This window comes from Cervus canadensis, chromosome 7 (genome assembly GCF_019320065.1).
Source record: "Cervus canadensis isolate Bull #8, Minnesota chromosome 7, ASM1932006v1, whole genome shotgun sequence".
Taxonomy (NCBI): Eukaryota; Metazoa; Chordata; class Mammalia; order Artiodactyla; family Cervidae; genus Cervus; species Cervus canadensis.
Window position 1 is genome coordinate 17,173,559 of NC_057392.1, and position 24,596 is coordinate 17,198,154.

The 24,596-nt window shown below is 42.4% G+C and overlaps 1 protein-coding gene and 2 non-coding genes across 4 annotated transcripts in view; all 3 read right to left on the reverse strand.

Moving 5' to 3' along the window:
• Positions 1-898: 898 nt before the first annotated feature.
• Positions 899-24,596, reverse strand: part of LCA5L (lebercilin LCA5 like) — a 34,606-nt gene continuing 10,908 nt past the window's right edge. Inside the window, exons 2-8 of one of the 2 annotated variants that reach the window (XM_043474445.1) lie at positions 22,034-22,362; positions 15,635-16,149; positions 12,588-12,725; positions 8,965-9,049; positions 5,598-5,704; positions 5,314-5,431; positions 899-1,652 (exon numbers count right to left, since the gene is read on the reverse strand). In XM_043474445.1, coding sequence (XP_043330380.1) covers positions 922-1,652; positions 5,314-5,431; positions 5,598-5,704; positions 8,965-9,049; positions 12,588-12,725; positions 15,635-16,149; positions 22,034-22,352 — 2,013 coding nt within the window. In that variant the 5' untranslated portion in view covers positions 22,353-22,362 and the 3' untranslated portion in view covers positions 899-921. Of the gene's footprint in view, positions 1,653-4,478; positions 5,705-8,964; positions 9,050-12,587; positions 12,726-15,634; positions 16,150-22,033; positions 22,363-24,596 lie in introns of those variants that run through there. The other variant, XM_043474444.1, reaches the window with a different exon arrangement.
• Positions 18,797-18,866, reverse strand: LOC122445679. The gene has a single exon (XR_006270634.1). It is a non-coding gene; the product is annotated as a small nucleolar RNA U2-30 (small nucleolar RNA).
• On the reverse strand, positions 18,996-19,075 carry LOC122445681. The gene has a single exon (XR_006270636.1). It is a non-coding gene; the product is annotated as a small nucleolar RNA U2-19 (small nucleolar RNA).

A 24,596-nucleotide genomic window follows, 5' to 3' on the forward strand; every position in this document is an offset into this window, starting at 1 on the left:
GAGACGACAGAGGATGAGATGGTTGGATGGCATCACCGACTCAATGGACATGAGTTTGAGTAAACTTGGAGTTGGTGATGGACAGGGAGGCTGGCGTGCTGCAGTCCATGGGGTCACAAAGAGTCGGACACGACTGAGTGACTGAAATGAACTGAACTGAGCTGATATATAAATGAAGGTAAGTTAATTGATTAACATTGGGAGTACAGTCTCCTCTGTACAGTCCTAATATAAAATAGAAGTATAATGAATATATTCATTAGGACTGAGCAGCTAACCCAGTGGACTCTAATTATAACAATATACTGTTTTTAAACAAGATTGATAGAAAAAGGGTCAAGTTACAGATATTCAACACATATAAATAAAAAATATGGACTCTTGGGTGTACTTGAGGAAAGTGTTAACAACCAGGGCAGGATATTGGATACCCAGTTTACCTGAATAAGAGATGCTCAAAAATAATTTTCATAAAACCAAACTTGGTAATCAATGTGCTTTTCTGTCTTTTCTTTAAAAAAAAAAAGAGACTTCTTATATTCTCTTTCAGAGCTGCTTCCATGTTTTTAAGTTACAATGTAGTCTGATTCCTGATAAGGTTCTGACAGGTATGAAATATGTATGTTTTGGGTTGACTAACTTAGACTTATTAGCTGTGGAGCCGCATAGAATATTGAAATAATATAATGAATCAGTCTTCCAAAAGATAGTGGACATGTTTCAGTTGTGGGAAAAAAAGATGTAATTTTGTAATTGAAATGTTGTCATTGGCTAATAATATACAATGAACTTTTAAAATCAGATTAGCAATAAAACAAAATGTTAATTTTTAAAAATCAGTTTACGTATTGAAAACACACACATTAAAATTATAAGACTAAAGGCACATAAATCCAGAGTGGGTTAGGATACTGATTGTATTTAAATAATTATCTTTCTCTTTCCTTCTGTGGGTGAAGATGACTTAATAGAATTTACTACGGTTACTCTAGAATCTCCAAAAGCATTGCTGGCGGATGCCTGGCTAGCGGGTAGATGGTGCATCTTCGTAGTCTGCAAAGTCTCCTCAGGCTCTTTCATAACAGTAGTACTTGTTTGGTTGTTTTTTAAGACATAGCCTGACCCAAAGAGTTCCTCCATTAGATGGCTTTTCTTCTCCCTGAAAGTTGTGTCTTTTGCGTTTGTTCTGGAAGATTTAGCGAAGGAGGGTTCGTAGGCGATGGCAGGATGCTCCGGCTTCATTTCTTCCGAGTGACTGTGGTGCTTGCCTGTGCTATGAGTGTGTCTCATGCTGCCAGCATTGGCCAGCCCGCCTGAGGCAGGAAGCCCGTGATGCAGGTTTTCGATTGCTTCTGTGAATGAATAATGCTTTCTTTGTCTGAAGGGTATTTTGATATTTGGAGCAGCATTTTTATCTGGCATATCACCCATGTCGCTGATTTCTGGACTTCCTTTAAACTTGTCTTTTTCTGTATCATCTTCCTGACCACCTTCCCCTTCGGGATGGATTACTTGAATTCTTTTTGGTGGTAGTTCCTGTTCTTCTTTCACTAAAGTGGCCTTCTTTTCTTGATTTTCTGTTCTCTCTCTCTGTTGTCCAGTATTCTTCAGAGATGGTTGTGCTTCCAAATTTTGCTCTTCCTTGGATAAGTCTGTAGTAGAAAAATAGTCAATTTATTGATTTTTAAAATTAATAGATTTCTGTTTCAAGATGGCATGTTGAGCACACTTATTTACACCTCCTGACAAGCACATTAAAATGACAAAAAGGAAAGAAAAGTAATGCATACAACCCTAGAATCCAGGGAAAGGTGCTATTAGCAAGTCTGATATGTTATACTTTTGTAGAACATACCAGATAAGTGAAAATTATGAAACCAAAAGAAAACGATGTTCATAAACTTTGCCAATATATTATTAACAGATGTTCAACATCACCAGCTAGGTTGTGCCAATTAAAAAACAATGAGAGTATTTTTCACCCATCCAATTGGCAAGTAAGTTTCAGAACTGGTGAGAATATGGGGAAATGGAAACTTTTGTTCCCCATTTGTGGGTGTAAGCTGGTAGGTAGTTTGGATGGTGATTTGGAAGTCTCTATCAAAATGTTAGGTGAGCATGCCCTTAGACCCAACAACTTCCCTTCTAGAACCAAACCCTACCAAAATATACAAAAGTGTGTCTAAGGATGTTCACTGTCGCCTGATTTAGTAAAAGTGAAACATCCGGAACATCCCTGAAAGGAGTCCTGGTTGAATCAATTAGAGCAAGTGCATGCATGCTAAGTCGCTTCAGTCGTGTCTAACTCTTTAGGACCCTATGAACTGTAGCCCCCCCCCCAGGCTCCTCCATCCATGGGATTTTCCAGGGAAGAATGCTGAAGTGGGTTGCCATTTCCTACTCCGGGGGATGCTCCCGACCCAGGAACCGAGCCCCGTCTCTTATGTTTCCTGTGTTGACGTTGGCAGACAGGTTCTTTACCATTAGTGCCACCTGGGAAGCCCCCAAGAATGCGTGTGGCTGTGCAATCTGGGCAGTAATTACAGAGAATGAGAAGGTAGCATGTGCTGACAGAAGAGACAACTGCAGAACACTGTTGGGTGTAGAGATGCTCTTTCCTCTGCTGCCTCTTCCCCAGGCACCCAGGAAGCCACGTGTGCAGCCCTCTGCTCGTCCCAGGACCAGACCCGCGTGGGTTCTGAGGAAGCAGCATCACTCCCTGCCAGCCACTCAGCGAGGCTATCATTTGTGAGGGGGAATGGGGACACAGTTGGGTATGCAGAGAGTTGAAATGTTTTCTCATGTGAATAGATTCTTGAATAAAATAATTTACCTACACTCTAGGAAAATGAAAAAAAAATACTAGGAGGAGAAAGTAGTATGTTTCAAGAATTAATGGTGAGCCTAGAAGTCAGTCAAACATATAATTACTTCTAAATAACTGTTAATATTATGCCCTATAACACTTGATGAGAATGTTAACATTTGAGACCATGGGGGTCACGTGCTTGTTTTCCACTGCCTCCCCTGCCCCCACCTGGCCCCCCTGGCCCCAGAAGTGGGTATGCTCCCTCCTCTGCTCCAGCTGGTTCCAGCTCCAGGGGACCTTTCTGGAGGCCACAGCCCTTATATGACCCCTCCTCTGGCCCTGGCATCCCAGGGACATTCTGTGCCGGGAGTAGGTCATGTCCTTACTGGTCTCTCCTCCTGAGCTGTCTGGACTCAACCTCATCCTTCCCTCCACCCCAGCCCCTCCCTACCACCTCCTTAGTCTGGACCCACTTTTTCATACCCATTGCCCTCCCTCACTGCAGATCTCCCCAAGGCCACAGGATCCCTAGGGTGCATTTTCCCCCAGTGTTTGGAGCAGTCCCAGACACACAGTATATGCTCAGAAAATATTTGTCAAGCAAATGAAGAAACTTTCTAGGACAATATGTGTGTATGTTAGTTGTTCAGTGGTGTCTGACTCTTTGTGACCCCATGGACTGTAGCCCACCAGGCTCCTCTGTCCATGGGATTCTCCAGGCAAGAATACTGGAGTGGGTTACCATTTCCTTCTCCAGGGGATCTTCCTCACCCAGAGACTGAACTCAGGTCTCCTGCATTACAGGCAGATACTTTATCTTCTGAGCCATTACCAAAATGAACTAAAAAACAGGTGGAAAATGTAAACAGAATCAGTATTTACTGCATTGGAGCAGTGGCTTTCCAGGGGTTTCAGCCCGACCCGGGGGTTGTTTAAACTTCATTCTAAGGCCATTTGGGGACTTCCCTGGTGGTCCAGTGGCTAAGCCTCTGCACTCCCAATGCAGGGGGCCTGGGTTTGATTCCTGGTCAGGAAACTAGATCCTACATGCTGCAACTAAGACCCGGCACAGCCAAATAAATAAACATTACAAAAAGAAAATGAAACTTTCTTGGTGGCTCAGAATCTGCTTGCAAAGCAGGAGACCAAGGTTCAATCCCTGGGTCAGAAAGATCCCCTAGAGAAGGAAATGGCAACCCACTCCAGTATTCTTGCCTGGAGAATCCTATGGACAGAGGAGCCTGGTAGGCTACAATCCACTGGGGTCACAAAGAGTTGGACATATTGCAACCAAGACCTGGCATGCCAAATAAATAAACATTACAAAAAGAAAATAAAGCCACTTGGACCCCACAGCTAAGATGTGGCCTCTCCAGGCCCACTGCCCGAGGCCCTGAGGGCCCCCTGAGGGCTCTTCCCCATGGCTGCTCTTTCCTGGGGGTTGTGCTTGCCCAGCTGGGTGGAGGGTCACCCAGATGCCCCTATATCAATAATTTAACATGGAAACAATGGGGGAGTGTCTTCAACATTCTGAGGGAAGATGATCTTCAGCCTAGAGTTTTCTTTCCAGTCCATTACTAACCAAGTCTAGGGCAGAACCATGACATCCCCAGGGAAAAGTGCATGGATTTGCCTTACGTGCACCTGTTTCTCAAGAAGCCAGTAGAGGTTGTGCTCCCAGTCCAGGGTGGCATTCATTACAGGAGGACACAGGGGAGTAACAGAGACCTGGTGGAGAAGGGGGCAGGAACCAGCAGGAAGGGTGAAGGGAGCCCCCGAACCACAGAGGCAAAGGGCACCAGGCCCGAGGCCAAGGGCTTCGGCCTTAAGGGCTGGCATCACCGAGACTCTGCCAGCTAACCCCCCAGCTTCTAGCGTCCTTGGTCCATCCTGGCCGGCCGCGGCCTGGGGGCGGTGTCCCTCCCCCTGTGGTGTCTGCAGCCTGGGTGGGCCGAGAATGCTCCAGGGCCCAGTGTACGGGGCCTCTTCCTGCACCAGCAGAGCAGCCCTGCCACGTGTCTGGCTCTTACGGGTCCCCATCCCCCAGGACTGTGAGTGACTTTGACCCTGGCCAGGCCCTGTGCCCTCAGGGAAGCTGCAGCCAGTCTGTGTCCGGCCTGCCTGCTCTGGAATCTTCTTCAGGGGCGGTGCTTCCCTTAATTCAGCTGGGTTTGGGTTTGAGACTCAGTTTTTCAAAACTGAATATGTTGTTTAGGATACACACTGGTTTGGGAGCTGTGGCAGAAAATGGAACATCGAGGTTGCTTTTGGTGGTGGTGATGGGGCAGGGCAAGAGCGTTATGGTTATGAAGGGCCCACAGGGTGTCCCAGGGGATGCTTATGTTCTGTTTCTTAAACAAGGTAGTGGCTACACAGGTGTTTATTTTATAACAGTTCTCTCAACTGAACACATCTGTTTTATGTATACTTTTAAACACACACACAGTACTTACAACTTAAAAAAACACAGTGTAAACGAGACTTTTACCAGTTGTTAAAATTACCTTCATATTTTCTCTTGGAATCCTCTTGGTTTGGTAGTTTGCTGATACAGGGAGTAATTGCATGGATTATTTCAATAGATTTTTCTTTATGACCATTGTTTCCTGTTGTCTTTTTGCTCTATAATTTAGAAAAGTGGCAAAAAATGTTTTTTGGTGGTAGAGATAATTTTAAATTGTGTTTTATTTAATGAATACAGCTACTTTTTGTATACAACAAGTGTGTAGAGCCTATGTTTGCAAAAGTATGTTTAATTAGACACTTCAAGAATTCAAATTTGCTGTACCTTAGTTGTCCAAGATGGAATATCTTCCGATTTTTGGGTTTCCTGGTGTCGCATACTTGTAAATGGAAAACTTTTCCTGTCTGCTTGTACTGACTTTGTTGAAGAAACTACAGAACAGTTACATTCATTATATGTAAGAAGCATAACTTGCATTTGGAAGCAATGTTGATTTTAAATAGAAAATAACAACTGAAGTTGGTAATGTAATAATAAAACAAAGTATACTAGACATTTTCTAAAGATGTTCAGTAAATATCAAACATTTGCCAGTTTCACTTTCTCCTCCACCACGTCAGCGCTTTTGTCCTGTTTTGGGCTGCAGAGGTCCTGGGTATCACAGTGGTACCCAGACAAGCAGGCGTGAGGATGGGTGGGCATTGCTCTGGGAGGACACAGCGGCCCCTGCTGGCAGGAGGGGTTCAGAAGCATAGTTCTGCAGTTTTGAGAGGGGCGCCACCGTGTCTCCTGCGTCAGAGCTCTTGGTTATCAATGGTTAGATCGCCCACGCTAAAGTTCACGACTTCTAAATCTGGTAGCCACTTTCCTTGGAGGTTTTATCCTATTTAAATAACCCCATGTTTGATTATCATCTCTGCTGTCTGTTATTCTGGATTATAAACCAAAAGCAAAGAGATTGTTGCCTTGAACAGTAAATACATAGTTACTTCTAGCAAAATAAGAGGTGTTTCTGTTGTTCCTCTTCTTAGCAGAATCTTGCTGGCCAGTCTTGTCTGTCCGGGGTGGGGTGGGGAGGGGAGTGAGTAAGTACATCCTGTCTTGAAGGAAAAGGTACTACTGATCCCCTGGAAAAAGGAATGGCAACCCACTGCAGTATTCTTGCCTGGGAAATCTCATGGACAGAGGAGCCTGGCATGCTACATACAGTCCATGGGGTCACAAAGGGTCAGACATGACTGAACGACTAAACACAAACACAACACAGCAATAGAAAGGTACAAACTAATGATAATAGCAGAACACAGATGAGTCTCAAACACACTCTGCTGAACAAGAGAAGACAGATGCAAGAGAGGACCTGCTGTATAACCCACTTGTGAATCTGTAGAGCAGGCAAACTGAGCATCTCTGACTGAGGGGAGGTCAGAGGTGGCTTTGGGCTGGGGCTGGAGGGTCCCTCACCTGAGTGCCAGGGACAAGGGCACCTCCTGAGGAGATGGCCATATTCTGCATCTAGACAGAGGTGGTGGTTACATGGGTATAAGCACGTGTCAAAACCCATTGGACTGCACACTTAAAATGGGTGCACTGCATTGAGGTGTATGCATACCCAGTTGTGTCTGACTCTTAGCGACCCCATGAACTGTAGCCTGCCAGGCTCCTCTGTCCATGGGATTTCCCAGGCAAGAATACTGGAGTGGGTTTGCCATTTCCTTCTCCAGGGGATCTTCTTGACCCAGGGAAAGATCGAACCTGCCTCTCCTTTGTCTCTTGCATTGGCAGGTGGATTTACCACTGAGCAACCCAGGAAACCCACTGTATTGAGGTAAGAGTGTTAGTTGCTCAGTCGCGTCTGACTCTTTGCAACCCAAGGGCTGTACTTGCCAGGCTCCTCTGTCCATGACATTCTCCAGGCAAGAATACTGGAGTGGCATTATTAGAGAAATGCAAATCAAAACCACAATGAGGTACCATTACACGCCAGTCAGGATGGCTGCTATCCAAAAGTCTACAAGCAATAAATGCTGGAGAGGGTGTGGAGAAAAGGGAACCCTCTTACACTGTTGGTGGGAATGCAAACTAGTACAGCCGCTATGGAAAACAGTGTGGAGATTTCTTAAAAAACTGGAAATAGAACTGCCATATGACCCAGCAATCCCACTTCTGGGCATACACACTGAGGAAACCAGATCTGAAAGAGACACGTGCACCCCAATGTTCATTGCAGCACTGTTTATAATAGCCAGGACACGGAAGCAACCTAGATCCCATCAGCAGATGAATGGATAAGGAAGCTGTGGTACATATACACCATGGAATATTACTCAGGCCGTTAAAAGAATTCATTTGAATCAGTCCTAATGAGATGGATGAAACTGGAGCCCCCTTAGACAGAGTGAAGTAAGCCAGAAAGATAAAGAACATTACAGCATACTAACACATATATATGGAATTTAGAAAGATGGTAACGATAACCCTATATGCAAAACAGAAAAAGAGACACAGAAATACAGAACAGACTTTTGAACTCTGTGGGAGAAGGTGAGGGTGGGATGTTTCAAAAGAACAGCATGTATACTATCTATGGTGAAACAGATCACCAGCCCAGGTGGGATGCATGAGACAAGTGCTCGGGCCTGGTGCACTGGGAAGACCCAGAGGAATCGGGTGGGGAGGGAGATGGCAGAGGGGATCGGGATGGGGAATATGTGTAAATCTATGGCTGATTCATATCAATGTATGACAAAAAAATAAATAAATAAATAAAAATAAAAAAAATGAAAAAAAGAATACTGGAGTGGGTTGCCATTCCCAACCCAGAGATCAAACTCTGGTCTCCTGCATTGCAGGCAGATTTTTTACCATCTGAGCCAAAGGTACCTAAATAAAGTTAACCTTAAAAATCTACACAGGGTCTTCCCTGGTGGTCCAGTGAGTGGTTAGGACTTGGTGCTTCTATTGCAGGGCGTGTGGGTTCCATTTCTGGTCTGGGAACTAGGATCTCGCATGCCATGAGGCTCTGCCAAAAAAAAAAAAAAAATACCCAAACAAAAAACAAAACAAAACAAAAACTCCACACACTGGATGACAGATCTACCTAGAAAGTTCAGTATTTGGTGGACATTTTGCATCAAACTGAAAGTTATCCTCTCATTCACCCAAGTGAGGACAAAAAGGACTGAGCCGATGATGGGGAGAAGGAATGCATTTCTGTTTTCTTCTAGCTGTTTCAACCATGTGGCAGTTTCATTATTCTATATTATGTTTCAATGCCTAATAAAATGATTTTTTAAAAAATAGACTTTTGGACTCTGTGGGAGAAGGTGAGGGTGGGATGATTTGAGAGAATAGCATTGAAACATGTATATTACCATATGTGAAATAGATCGCCAGTCCAGGTTCGATGCATTAGACAGGGTGCTCAGGGCTGGTGCACTGGGACGACCCTGAGGGATGGGATGAGGGGGAGGTGGGAGGGGGGTTCAGGATAGGGGACACATGTACACCCATGGCTGATTCATGTGAATGTATGGCAAAAACCACTACAATATTATAAAGTAATTAGCTTCCAATTAAAATAAATAAATTAATTTAAAAAATGTCCATTATCTTGATGATATTAGTTAGGAAAATTTGGCTACATACTTTAAAACAGATTTCAAGCAAAAATAATTGAAACACACTTTACCTTTTGGATAATCTTCTTTGTCATGTAAATTTCTGAGTATCCGGTTAGTATAGATGTTTCTAATTTCGAGCTCTCGATCCTTCTCCTATAAAGAACCACAATACCAATATTTCTATAAGTGTTTACTTTTATCAACCTTCATTTCCTGTAAAAAACTATTTAATGTGAGGAGCTTGGTAAGCTCCAGCAGAAACAAAAACTGGCCATATCATCGTATATTATTCCCAACATAAAAAATATTTTAAAAAAATATTTATTTATTTTGGCCATGCTGGGTCTTAGTTGTGGCATGTGGGATCTTGTTCCCTGACTGGGGATTGAACCTGGTCCCTTGCTTTGGGGAGTCTTAGCTACTGGACCACCAGGGAAGTCCCCAAAAAGCACTAGCTTCTAAACAGAGTGATAAACCATTGTGACTCAGACAATATTTTGAAGAGTTTGCAGGCCAAATTCTTTCACAGTATTTTTTTCTGTTCCCTGGGTCTGTGCCAACAAGTTTACTGTTCTTTGTGGTCCAATGCAGTGGCCACTAGCCATGTTGTTCCTTGGATTAAGTAGAATTAAAAATACTCAGTTCTGAGAGTCACAACTGTATTGTGGATGCTCAGTCCTGCATGTGGGTGGTGACCACAGGGTTGGACAGTGAGAGAGAATACTGTCCTCATCACAGAAACTTCTGCTGCACAGCCAGTGTAGGGTGGGTGGGACCTGGAACAAAAACACTGCTCTTTAGCTTGAGATTTCAGTGCTGACTTCTTAAGTCTTGGCAAAACAGAAGGTTTGACATCCTGGTTTGCTGAGAAAAATTGAAGTATGGTTGATGTATAATATATAAGTTACAGGTGTAGCATAGTGGTCACTAGTTTTAAAGGTTACACTCCTTATTGTAAAATATTGGCTATATTCCCCATATTGTACTGTATTTCCCTGTAGCTTAGTTTATATCTAATAGTTTGAACCTCTTACTTTCCTACCCCTATAGTACCCCTCTACCTCTCCCTTCCCATTGTTAACCACAAGTTTGTTCTCTATACTCATGAGTCTGCTTCTTTTGTATTATATTCTCTAGGTTGTTGTATTTTTTAGACTCCACATTTAAGTGATATCATACAGTATTTGTCTTTTTCTGTTTGACTTATTTCACTTGATATAATACCTTCCCAGTTAGGCCATACTTTAAAAGTCAGTTTTGTAAGAAGCAAGTGAGACTTTAAAATGAATTTATGTGTATATAAAATAGATAAGCAACAAGGATTTACTGTATAACTCAGGCAATAATATTTAAGATCTTATAATAACCTACAATGGAAAATAACCTGAAAAAATATAACTGAACCACTTTCTACCTGAAACTAACATAATATTGTAAATCAACTATGCTTCAAAAAAACAAATAAAATGAATTTATGGGCCACTAAAATTATTTGAAATATTTTAATAAGTTAATTCTTTAATCCAAAAATTTATTTTAGGTTCCACTAAAGTGTTGAGGCTGAAACTCCAATACTTTGGCCACCTGATACAAAGAGCTGACTCATTGGAAAAGACCCTGATGCTGGGAAAGATTGAGGGCAGGAGGAGAAGGGGATGACAGAGGATGAGATGGTTGGACGGCATCATCGACTCGATGGACATGGGTTTGGGTGGACTCCGGGAGTTGGTGATGGACAGGGAGGCCTGGCATGCTGCGGTTCATGGGGTTGCAAAGAGTTAGACATGACTGAGTGACTGAACTGAAATGAAAGTGTTAACAAGGTACAATAATATTACTTCATGTGATGAGATAAAAAATGATAACAGAAGTCTTGTAAATAGAGTTTTAATTTTTCTAATTATAGTGCATATTCATCAGGCTGTTAACTCATTCTAATAATTTCTGTTCCTAGGGGAAAAACTTAATTTGAGAAAGCTATTCTTTAAGTAATTTAAAGATATATTAGGCAGTGGCCACAGGACTGGAAAAGGTCAGTTTTCATTCCAGTTCCCGATAAGGGCAATGCCAAAGAATGTAAAAATTATGGTACATCTGCACTTATTTCACAAGCTAGCAAGGTGATGCTCAAGATCCTTCAAGCCAGGCTTCAACAGTACATGAACCAAGAATTTCCAGATGTACAAGCTGGATTTAGGAAAGGTAGAAGAACCAGAGATCAACTGGTTGCCAACATCTGTTGGATCATAAAAAAGCAAGGGAATTCCAGAAAAACATCTACTTCTGCTTCATTGACTATGCTAAAGCATTTGACTGTGTGGATCACAACAAACTGTGGGAAATTCTTAAAGAGATGGGAATACCAGACCACCTTACCTGTCTCCTGTGAAACCTATATGCAGGTCAGGAAGAAACAGTTAGAACCAGATATGGAACAATAGACTGGCTCAAAATTGGGAAAGGAGTATGTCAAGGCTGCATATTGTCCCCTGCTTATTTAATTTATATTCAGAGTATGTAATGTGAAATGCCAAACTGGACGGAGCTCAAAGCTGGAATCAAGGTTGCTGGGAGAAATATCAATAACCTCAGATATGCAGATGATACCACCCTTATGGCAGAAAGCAAAGAGGAACTAAAGAGCCTCTTGATTAAAGTGAAAGACGAGAGTGAAAAAGCTGGCTTAAAACTCAACATTCAAAAAACTAAGATCATGGCATCTGATTCCATCAGTTCATGGAAAATAGACAGGGAAACAATGGAAACAGTGACAGACTTTATTCTCTTGGGCTCCAAAATCAATGCAGATGGTGACTGCAGCCGTGAAATTAAAAGATGCTTGCTTCTCGGAAGAAAAGCTATGAGAAACCTAGACAGTGTATTAAAAAGCAGAGACATCACTTTGTGGACAAAGGCTGATGTTGAAGCTGAAACTCCAATACTTTGGCCACCTGATGCGAAGAACTGACTCATTTGAAAAGACCCTGATGCTGGGAAAGATAGAAGACAGGAGGAGAAGGGGACAACAGAGGATGAGATGGTTGGATGGCATCACTGACTCAGTGGACATGAGTTTGAGCAAACTCCAGGAGTTGGTAATGGACAGGGAGGCCTGGTGTGCTGCAGTCCATGGGATTGCAGAGTCAGACATGACTGAGCAACTGAACTGAATTGTCCATATAGTCAAAGCTATGGTTTTTCTGGTAGTCATGTACAGATGTGAGAGTTGTATCATAAAGAAGCCTGAGCACAAAAGAACTGATGCTTTCTTTCGAATTGTCGTGTTGGAGAAAACTCTTGAGAATCCCTTGGAGTGCAAGGAGATCAAGCCAGTCAATCATAAAGGAAATCACTTCTGAATATTCACTGAAAGGACTGATGCTGAAGCTGAGACTCCAATACTTTGGCCACCTGATGGGAAGAGTTGACTTATTGGAAGAGACCCTGATGCTAGAAAAGATGAAGGCAAGAAGAGAATGGGGCAACAGAGGATGAGATTGTGGGTTGGCATCATCGACCCAATGGACATGAGTTTGAGCAAATTCCGGGAGATAGTGAAGGACAAGGAAGCCTCGTGTGCTGCAGTTCATGGGGTTACAAAGAGTCGGACATGACTGAATAACAACAGCTCTGATATTTTTGGAAGCTGAATTTCACAAGTTTTGGTACATTTTGCTTTTAAAAAAAGTACCTTAAGTTTTTGTTGAAGATGTTTTACTTCCATCTGCAGAGTCTTTGTGGCAGCCTGAGCTGCTAAGGTCTTCCGGTTCTCAAAGGTCAGCTGCCGAGTAAAGGCTTTATGGTTCAGCCTCAATTGTTTCTCCAAGCTCTGAAAACAGTACATATTTCAGCTCTTTGTGACCAGTGTAATATTATACAAAACTTCTACTGTAGTGAAACTAATTACATTTATGAAAAGGTCAAGATTTTAATAAAATTTTAGTAGGGAGAACACATATTAGAACTAAAAATTATCATACACACAGAGAGAGGCACAAAGCCCAAAAATCTCAGATCCCAACTCTAGAGAATAAATATCATGTTTACAGTCTGATATTTTTTACACTCTGGAATTTGATTTAAGAAAAATTTTTTTTTGGAACAGAGCCTGAAAATCAGTAAGTATAATCAGTGTTATACTTTCAAACTAAACCTAAGCAATTGTGTTGAAATGAAGTATTACACTAACTTGGCATAGTGCACTCTGTGAAAATCTTTCAAGCATCTCTTGCTGAAAGGTTTACCAGCATCAGTGCAGATCATGATTCAGGGACTGTGATTCTCAGATAACTGAGACTGGAAATTATGCTGGGGCCTCACAGGGCCACACCCGTGTGAGTGGGTTATATGTGAGACAGTGAAATGACTGACTTATTATAGCACAATAACCTTCTATAAAAATGCAGGATTTACTATTGCATATTCACCTTTCTGGAATGAGACCTGTTTTACTGGAGAACTGTTTGAGCAGGACTTTAATAGGAGGTTGGCCTAAAGACCTTTTCTTTCCTTTTTTACCATAAAGTTTCCCTTTATGGATTCCCTCATTATAACATTAACACTTTCTCATTAAAGTGTAAAATATGGTAAACTAATGGGATTGAAATGAAATAATCTTTAAAATCACACTTTCTAAAATATTAACATTAAAAAAATACCTACATGTTTTGTCTCAGAAATGTTTTTCCCCCACCAAATGCCCTAAAATCAAATGAAATCTCCTAAAGGACCAAGTGCTCCTGATAAGAAAATAGCTAAGTAGTTCTTGAATTCTTTTTGGTTTTGGTTGTAGTATAGAGACATGAGCTACTTAAACATATGTGTAAAAATATGTATATGAGATACAAATACATGTACTTTCACATGACAGATAGATGCTAAGATGGATTCAATGCTACCTGAAATGCCAAACATTAGAACCTTGGGACACTATTTACATCAGTAAAAAAGGAGGTTCCTCATTATGTCCTGTAGCTCACGTATCCATTTTATGTGAGAAAATTCTCTTTGAAAATAGAGGAGGGTTTTTTACCAAAAAAGAAAGAAATAACTGAGAAATGGCTGAAATGAACTTAATGTCTTATTATTTCAAGTAAATACTTGTCTACTTTATGAACGATGTCTATTTCATATAAAATACTTGTCTCTCACCATTAAGGAATTTGAAAGAGTAAGTTAAGTCCATTTGTGTCCATTCCATTTTGTGTTCATAGAGACCAAAACCACCTAATGTAAAATAGGCAGAATTCTCAGTGTAATCAGTGTTCTCCCAAATCACCCCTTTTAATTCCAAGCTTTTGACCACCATGCACCCTTCAGGAATACCAACCTATGCATTCCTTCAGTGATTTACATTCCTTTTCCCTATCTGTCTTCAGGAATATTACCTAGAAAAATTTTCTGTTTCCAGGACATGGGTCTTTGTGGTAATGACTGGACAGATGGATGAGGTAGAGAACAAGGAAGAGGGTGAGGAGATGCACTTACAGTTTAGGGAAGTGATCTTTTCAGAAGCAGTTTGGAGCAGAGGCTCACTTTCTAAGAAAGGTTTCCCACAACACAGGACAACACACCACCCTTCAGCATGTGAACAGACTCCCCTAACCCTGGTTGCCAGACTGCCTTAGAGAATTGTCATTTCCAGATAAATGAGCCCAACTGTAACCAAGCAGGACGCTACAGGGCTTTTCTGGAACAGGGACCCCTCCCTACCACATACATATCCTCCATCTGCCTCCTGTCTTTAGAAAAAATTTAGCCTCCTACAACTTGCTTGAGTTCCAAGGAGCAAATTTAATCAGAGAAGTGAGAAGATGCAGAAAGAAATGAAAATAGTAAAGTAAGACAATTTGTCTCCCTGGTGGCTCAGATGGTAAAGAAGCTGCCTGAAATGCAGGAGACTCAGGTTTGATCCCTAGGTCAAGAAGATACCTTGGAGAAGGGAATGGCTACACATGCCAGTATTCTTGCCTGGAAAATCCCATAGACAGAGGAGCCTGGCGGGCTATAGTCCACGGGGTAGCAAAGAGTTGGACATGACTGAGTGACTAAACACAGCACAAGACAAAATAATAATAGTTTAGCTATTAAAGTTAAGAACTTTTAGTTCCTCCTCAAGGGCTATAGGCAATATTCTGATCCATGTCCTGTGAGCTGTTTTGCAGATACTGAACCCCCACCAGGTGGAAGAAGTTTAAGTGCATGCTGCCCACAAGCACATAGACCCCAGACTGGTTGGAACTGGAAGGTTGATGATGTTGACTCCTGAATACCTCACCACCAACCAGTCAGAGGAATGTCCATGAACTGATCACATAATACAATCACCCCCAACCTTGTCTTTAAAAATTTTCTCCTGAAAGCCACTGGGGGAGTTCAGGCATTTTGATCACTAACTACCGGGACTCCTTGCTTGGCATTTGCAATAAACGCTGCGCTTTCCTTTAGCACCTCGGCACAGTGTCAGTAGACTGGCTTTGCTGCCCGTGGACGAGTGGACCTGAGTTAGGTTGGGTGACACAGACACAGAAGGAGCCCTGGCTCAGTCCACAACAAGAGGGGCTGTTTCCGTCTCTCCTGAGCGCTTCCCCTTCCCTGGACCCACCCCATCCCCACCGAACACCACTATCTGTGTGCTCAGCCCAGTAGAGCTTCATTCCTCAGGCAAGTATGATGAATGCGCTCCCTCTCCAGATTGATTTTGGAACCTTAACGTTTTTAGGTCTCTGAAGTACAGACCTGTATCTTTTTGTCGTTTGCCTCCATCTTTGCCGTAAGAATGGACAATCTCTGAGTGAGCTCTTCCCTCTCTGCAAGACTCTTGTCTTCAGAAATCTTCTGCAGGGCCTGCAAGGCATCTTTCGTCCTCAGCAGCTCACCGTCCGTCTCTCTCAGTTTCCTTGACACGGCTCTTTCCTTTCCCTGGGATTTCCTGAGGAGCTGTCTTAAATTTTTCACTTCGTTCTGATGTTTGGCCATAATTTGAGGTAGATTATTTTGTGAATTCTCATATTTTCCTATAGCTTTCAAGTGCTTAAGCTGGACTTGTTTCAGAAATTGGTTTTCTATGACTGTGGCCTCTACTTTGTGGTGCAGATCAGCTAACTCATTCTTCAGTTCTTTGATCTTATGAAGCCTCGCTGACAGGATGCGGTGGGCCATGGCATCACGTCGCTGGGCAGCGACACTGATATGAGAGTTGAGAAATGGTAAGTTCCAGCTGCGCTTTTTTCCAACCGAGATTTCCTTCTGGCCTGTGTAAGAAGATAATCCAGTTTGTTACTATAGTCATACGTATGTGCTTAGTTGCTCAGTCACGTGTGACTCTTTGTGATCCTATGGACTGTAGCCCGCCAGGCTCCTCTATTCATGGGGATTCTCCAAGGTAAGAATATTGGAGTGGGTAGCCTATCCCTTCTCCAGGGGCTCTTCCTGACCCAGGAAGCAAACCAGGGTCTCGTGCATTGCAGGTGGATTCTTTACAAGCTGAGTTACCAGGGAAGCCCAATCATATGCATATAGATATGTAAGTATGCAGGTGTCTGTAATACCCACACCCCCCTCCCCCCCTACTCCCACACACATATACACATACACATGCAAGGTAGAAGGGGAAGGAACTAACACTGAATGAATATTCATGCTTTAGGCTAGGTACTTTATGTCTAGCTATCTCATTTAATGCAATCCTTTAAGGTCAGTAGTAGTCCATTTTATAGCTGGAGATTATAAGTCATGTGTCCATGGTTACATAACCACAAAGTGACATAAAAGGAATTGAAATCAGGTCTTCTCTGACTCTAAAACCCATACTTACTTCTATTATAAAAGGTAAACTAAAAACCATAAGAATAAATAGCATTTACCAAGCGTTTTCCATATGTGAAGCATTGAATTAAATGCTTTATGTAATAGATTATCTGATCCAATTCTGCCAACAAAATGTTATGAGGCAACTAGAGGGTAACATTAGAGCTAAGAGTTATATATGAAGGTCTCATAGATTTAAAAAGATTTTTAAAGACCCATTAAATTGCTTAGAGAATTCATATAAGTACTCTATCTCTCAATATATCTAACATAGGCAGTTTTTCCTTTGTTGCTTTTGACTGGGCACTCAATTAACCAGTTAGATGGTTTATGCTCAGGAAACTATTTTGATCAAAAAGCATCTAAATGGTATTACACCAAGCTCATGTAACTGAATTTGCATATGTCAACTGCATGTGCGTAACATTATTGTATTATCATCCCATTTTATTTTTTAAGTTAATTTTCATTGAAGTATAGTTGCTTTGCAATGTTGTGTTAGTTTCTGCTATACAGAAAAGTGAATCAGCTATATGTGTACATACATCCCTTCTCCCTTGGATTTCCTTCTCATTTAGGTCACCACAGAGCACTGAGTAGAATTCCCTTTGTAGCATGTTCTCATTAGTTATCTATTTTATATATGGTATCCGCAGTGTCTATTATCCCATTTTAATGATGATGCTTATCAATGGGCACACAGCTCGTAGGTGGTGAAACAGACCCACGTCCGTGTGCCTTTGCCACTGCCCCACAGGTATGTGCGTTTCTATGATATCCATGTGTGCACCTGTGGATGTACACACGTGTGTGCCTGTATACATATCAGTGTACCTATATTCTGAGAAAGAGCGGTTGGAACTGGATTCTAGAATCTAAAAATGTATGATTCTCATCCTGCAGAGAGAAAGGCTCTTAGTGACCAGTGTCACTGGGGTCCTGGCCCTGAGCTACTGGCCTGAGTGAGGACACATTGTTTGAGACACGGCTCAGTGTGCTTGGTCTGGTGGTGGGAAAGGCAATTCTGCCTGTGATGGAAACCATGAGCCAGCAGAGACAGAGAACACTTTCTGAGGATAAAGCATATGGATCTTGGGTATGACAGACCACACAGATTTCACAGTGACCACACTATCTGTTTCCCAGGTGGTTCAGTAGTAAAGAATCTGCCTGCCAATGCAGGAGATGCAAGAGACATGGGTTTGATCACGAGGTTGGGAAGATCCCCTGGAGGAGGAAATGGCAACTCTCTCCAGCATTTTTGCCTGGAGAATCCTCATGGACAGAGGAACCTGGTGGGCTATAGTCCATATTGGAGCCGCGAAGAGTCAAACACGATTGAGTGACTAGCACTTTCCTTTTTTAAAGCTGAATGGTTAAGCTACTCTTAAGATACCTAGTTGTTAAACCACTAAGCTAAAACACTTAAATTAATTCACCAAAAACATGTATATCTAGGTCCATAGTTAGTAAAAAGGGGACTCTTATTATTCGAGACTAGTCACGCCTTCCCAGTACAAAGAGTGAAATAAGCTCTTTGAACAGACCTTAGCCCAAGCCCCGCTTCACTGGCTCCAACCTCTCCTCTTTGCTCAGCCATTGCCCCAGGTGCACCCTCACTCCCATACTCCTTTTCAAAGCACCTCTGTCTTCCTGTCACACTGCTGCGCCCATCCTCCCTGGCCCCGTTGTGGTCCTGTCTCCCTGTCATCTTCCTCTTTGTGTCACAGTCCCATTTTGTTCCTGCCGTCTGCGCCCTCAGTCTGGTTCAGGTCCGCAACCTGAGCCAGGTCCCTGCTGGTGCTGGCTCTGCCCTCTGCTGGGCCCTCTCTCTCTTCCAGGTCACCTTAAAGGAGGTGGCCCCTTCTTCCAAGGACCAGGGTAGGAAGAGGTTCAAAGGCAGGCCTTTCCCCTTCCTGTTCTCCACAGCTCCAGCATCAGAGTCACAAAGTATACCTCCTCAACCCCACCTTAGGGCTTCCACCCACCTCTGCCCTAAGGCAACAGGGCAAAAGGTGTCCCGAGCAACTGAACACAGTAAAATAACTTTTCTTTTTTGGTATACCATTTCTCCCCCCTTTTTTAAAATTCTGAGCTCAGAGCAAGTGTAGAAACCTTCATAGTTATAAAGGTCCACAGTAAAACCTTTTCATCATTGCTCAGAAATGATCAGTCTTTCATACACCTACATCCATAGCCAGCTCTCACTCACCCACCAATAAGTCCTCAGTTATCTACTGTCACCTTTAAACAAACCCACACACATCTTATTTTAAATTATTTTCTTGCTTCTCAGAACAACAGAGATCATGCATCAGGTAGACTCAGAGTTCTTCTGCGGCTCAGATTTGGCTATTTTCATCATTGATCCACTTCAGTGAGAGTGGATCTCAGAGAAGGTATACCAGTTTTTTGAATGACCTTCGCAAAACGTCTTGGTGGGCTTCCCAGGTGGTACTAGTGGTAAAGAACCTATTTGCCAATGCAGGAGACATAGGGAGTCTCAGGTTTGATCCCTGGGTCAGGAAGATCCCCTGGAGTAGGGCATGACGACCCCCCTCTAGTATTCTTGCCTGGAGAATCCCATGGACAGAGGAGCCTGGCAGGCTACAGTCCATGGGGTCACAAAAAGTCAGACATGACTGAAGCGACTTAGCATGCACCCATGTGCACACATGTTTTGGCGTTGTATCGACAAATCATAGCAAGGAAAGGTATAATTGAAGGAGTTCTGAAAGTATATTTTTTCTACAAAGAAAGAAATAACCACATTTTGAAGATAAAATTATAGAAATATATTGCTTGCTATTTATATTAATCTAAGTATATAAATCTCAGGTATCTAACCAGAGCAAAAATCCTGTCAAACTGAAGTTGTCATTTTATCCTTATAATTTTTCTCTATGAGATGTTTTTCTGCTATAAAATTTGCTTTTCTAAGATGAGAATTGAAAATAATCTCTGAAGCTGTTATCCTTGAGTGAATTCTGGGTCTCTATTGATGGTTCCTGATTCAGTGTTACCAGCCTCTGAGGGTCAGAGGTCTCCTTTTATATATCAGAAAGCTAACAGAAACTGAACCTTCACTCAAGAAGGCACTGCACTGGTTAATCATTATGCCTTATTGGCCAAGGTTAGTTACATCTTTGTGTGCCTACTTAGTTGCTAAATTTTGTCCCACTCTTTGTGACCCTATGGACTGCAGCCTGCCAGGCTCCTCTGTCCATGGAATTCTCCAGACAAGAATCCTGGAGTGGGTTGCCATTTCCTTCTCCAGAGGATCTTCCTGATCCAGAATTGAACCTGCATCTCCTGCATTGGCAGACAGATTCCTTACCACAAAGCCACCAGGGAAGCCCAAGAATTACATTACCCGAACATTGATTCTTTAATTACTTGCTGATTGAATTTTTTTGGCACACATTTACACAACATGGGCTGTGAAGGAACAAAAGAATAAAAGGATACACCAAGAATATTTTTTATCATTCTGTGACAAAGCTTGATGTTACAAGTGTTTGAAGGTCCTTATACACTGGGGTACAGCGCATCTTCAGGGGCATAAAAGTTGGGTTAAAGAAGCATCCAAGATTTACTTAAAATAATTTGAGAGTATTCATACACAAAAGAGTACCCAAGGGAGAGCAAGCCCTCACTAGGATCATGGAATTTAGGTTCTGCGTGTTCAGTCGCTTCAGCAGTGTCCATCTCTTTGTGACCCCATGGACTGTAGCCCTCTAGGCTCCTCTGTCCATGGAATTCTCCAGGCAAGAATACTGGAGTGGGTTGCCATGCCCTCCTCCAGGAGATCTTCCATACCCAAGGATCGAAGTCTCCTGCATTGGCAGGCAGATTCTTTACCACTGCATCACCTGGGAAACCCTCACTTGGATCGTGGAATTTAGGTTCCAGTCCACTGTGAAGTGATAGTTCATTTGGGCTGCTGCCAATTTATGAACAAGTATCTTGCATAAAGGACACAATAAACATTTGTGGAATAAATAAATGAGGAATCAGTTTAAAAAATTTGTATTGTAAGGCTCTTAGAAACAACATGCAGTTTGTTTCTTGTAGAAATAATTTTATAAACACTAACTGCCTTCTTACACAGTTCTGTGAAATCCTAGACTCAATTTAAGATGTAGTATATTGTTTGATGATTTCTTGTCATAAACCCATGGGGGCCAGACTACTTCTGAATTTTGGGGGGTTTATTCTTTGTGATGGGCTTTCCTGGTGGCTCAGCCTTTTCCTGGTAGGGTCTTCTGCTCTGGCCTTGGCAGTGGGTGCAGGACTCCCACCTCTCCAGAGAAAGGGCTGTGAAACCTTTCAAGAACCTGGAGGAAAACTATGGGTCCTTCTCCCTAGAAAGTTCACAAACACAAATAGATGTGCGTGTGCATGCCTGCATGCGCACGCATGCACGCACACACACACACATACTGCAAAGGATTCCCTAAGGCTCCCAGAGTCAAGTCTTAGATGGAGAGTCCCTGCTCTGAAGCTGGGAAGAAGGGCAACTGAAGACTCCAGCTCTTCACAGGGTCCCAGGCAGGCTGGGTGTGAGAGGCAGGCACTGGGTTAATGTGGCCCTGGACGTGCTCCACATTCAACAGGCTCTTAATTGTTTTTTGGCCACTTACTGACACCAGTTCTGATGGTCACAGCCGGAAGAGAGTGGCAGTGGTTTCTACACAGGGGATGTTTATAAGCCCAGCATTGCATGCCTGGGAATAACCATAGTCTAGGCAAGGGGGTAGGAAGTGAGGAGGTCAAGGATGGTGCAGAGCTACTCCCATTTGGGACAGTTAGAAGCTGATGCTGTTGCTACTCTTAAAATCCACAAGGAAATGACATTAACAGCCTTTTGACCAGCCCTTTTCCTAAAGAGCATCTTTGCCAATATGCCTCACCAGACTCGAAGACCATCTTCCTGGGATGCTGAGACAGATAGTTACATTTCATTGGAGATTGAAACCTTGACTCTTCAGCTGAGATGAAAGGCAAGAAGCCTGTGAAATCCAAGTACTGTGGTGCTCTGTAACAAGGCCACCTGTTAACTAAAAACGGAACTAACCTCACTCATGGGTTCCAGGAGGGAAAGCTGGGCAAGAGGGCTTTCTGTCATTTTGTGATTATTCTTAATTTCTCTATTTCCTACTCTTTCTATAAAAAAATTCACTTGTAATACTTATAATTTTATAAGTACTGGTACAATCTGGAAAAACAATAAAACTGAATATGGGCCACTCCAGGTTACCAGTGCGTTAAATAATAATGTCATTATAACCCGAAATTTGGTCTTGGTTGGGAGATGTTGCTTCTTACCTTTAGGTTGGGAGATTTTAGAAACATTATACTTCTTCTTCTCCTTCTTTTGTTTTACTGTAGGCTTCTCTAAGTAGTTGTTCCTAGCTGTGGTTTCTGAGAACTCAGACAGAAAGTCTTCTGAATAATCGCAGTGGGAGTCTGGGCTTCTGCAGGAGCACTGAGATCTGCTGTAATCAACACTCTTGTCAGAAGCATCACTGTTCCTGGGAACACCTGGGCTGCTGCCCTCCCATTTTGAGGAACTCCTGCCATTTTCGATGGCCGTGCCGGGGAAATGTCCACCTAGATTTGCTTCTGTTGGACCAGCCAGTGACATAGTAAACAACCTAATAGAAGAAAAGTATTTTTAGATTTAGAGCTACAGCCCTTAAAACGAACCCACGCTTTATTACGTGTGTGTGTTCAGTCGTGTCCAACTCTTTGTAACACCATGGACTGTATTCTGCCAGGCTCCTCTGTCCATGGGATTCTCCAGGCAAGAGTACTGGAGTGGGTTGCCATTTCCTCCTCCAGGGGACCTTCCCGATCCAGGGACTGGACCAGTGTCTCTTATGTCTCCTGCATTGGCAGGTGGGTTCTTTACCACTTGATCCACCTGGGAAGTCCATGCTTTATTATAGTTAACTAACTATAAATGCACAATTAGGAATGCAAAACAACACATTATTTTTGGAGTGTGTTCCAGAAAAAAATTTCAATTTGGTTTTTATATTTTTTTCTACCTAAAATATAAGACTCCTGAGACTGGACTTTGGGGAGACTGTATTGACAGGAATTTTGTTCACATCAGATAGCAACAACAGGGACAACTTAAAAGTTAGTGAATTACATTCTCATTCTCTAAGGCTGGCTGTTGGGATTTTTAAAAATTGGAATATAAAAAAAATTGGAATATAGTTGATTTACAACCTTGTGTTAATGTCAGGTGTACAACAAAGTGATTCAGTTGTATATATACACATACACGCTAGAACACAGAATGCCTTAAATTCCCAAACCAGTTCTATTTCTGAATCTTTCTGTAAGAACCACTTTGAACTTCCTTAGACTCAGTCTGAACTGTGTTTGGTTTTGGGAAATGATGATTAGGCACTGTCTGGAAGATTTCAAGGCCTTCCTGCTGATTATCAAGAGGGATAAGTGGCACCTCACTGTTGTTTACTGGATGGTGAGGATCACCTAACTGTATTCATTCGTTCACCTGGGAAAACAACCAGGTGGCTCCTCCATGTGTGGTCACTGTTCTTCCCCAGAGAGTGATTGAGAGAAGAGCTACATTTACCCTTCAGAGATTGACTTTGGAAAGCACACAGGTGGTGGGCACCATCTAAGGTGGCCTGTACTGATGCCCACTTCCTGGTGTAATCCCCTGCACTCCAGTGTGACTCAGAGGTGGCTTCTAAGATGAGGTAACTAAAGGACTCTGACTTCCCTCTTAAAAAAATAAACTTATTTATCTATTTATTTTTTAATACTACATTTATTATTTGTAATAAATACATTAATATTATTTGTTTATAATAAATGGGCTTCCCTGGTGGCTCAGACAGTAAAGAATTTGCCTGCAATGTGGGAGACCTGGTTCAATCCCTGGGTCAGGAAGATCCCCTGGAGGAGGGAATGGCAACCCATTCCAGTATTCTTGCCTGGAGAATCCAATGGACAGAGGAGCCTGGTGAGCTACAGTCCATGGGGTTGCAAAGAGTTAGACATGACTGAGTGACTAACACTTTCACTTGCACTTATAATAAATAAATTGTATTTACATTATTTATATATAATAAATAAGTAATTTTATAATATATTAATATTATTAATATAATTTATATTAATGTACATAATATTATATATACACACACACAGGTCTCTGTTACTGCCTGTGGGTTTTCTCTGGTTGCAGCGAGCAGGGTCTACTCTCTAGTTCTGGAGTGCGGGCTTCTCATCATAGTGACTTCTGTTGTTGCAGACCATGCGCTCCAGGGGGCAAGGGTTCAGTAGTTGGGACACATGGTCCCATGGCAAGTGTGATCCTCTTGGACCAGCAATTGAACCCATGTTCCCTGCATTGGCACACGGATTCTTAACCTCTGGACCATGGGGAACATCCAGTGTGCTGTCTTGATATATCCAATTTATGATAGTGTACAGTTCAGATTTTCAGATTTTCGGTAGCATTTACATTTTGAACAAACAGTGTTTACAGTATAACGATGCCCGTTTTACTGCATTTGAAGCATGATTTCTTCTTAAATTTACTGAGACTTGTTTCGTAGACTAGCACTTGATCTATCCTGAAGAGTATTCCATGTTTACTTGAAAAGAATGTGTATTCTGCTGCTTTAGGATCAAATGTTATATATATATATATAGTCTATCTGTTCTAAGGGCCTCCTGAAGCTCTAGTGATTAAGAGTCTACCTACCAGTGCAGGGGACACAGGTTCGATTCCTGGTCTGGAAAGATCCCACATGCTGCAGAAGAACTAAACCCATGCACTACAACTACTGAGCCAGTGCTCTAGAGCCTGCGAGTGCAACTACTAAGCCCATGAGCCTAAAGT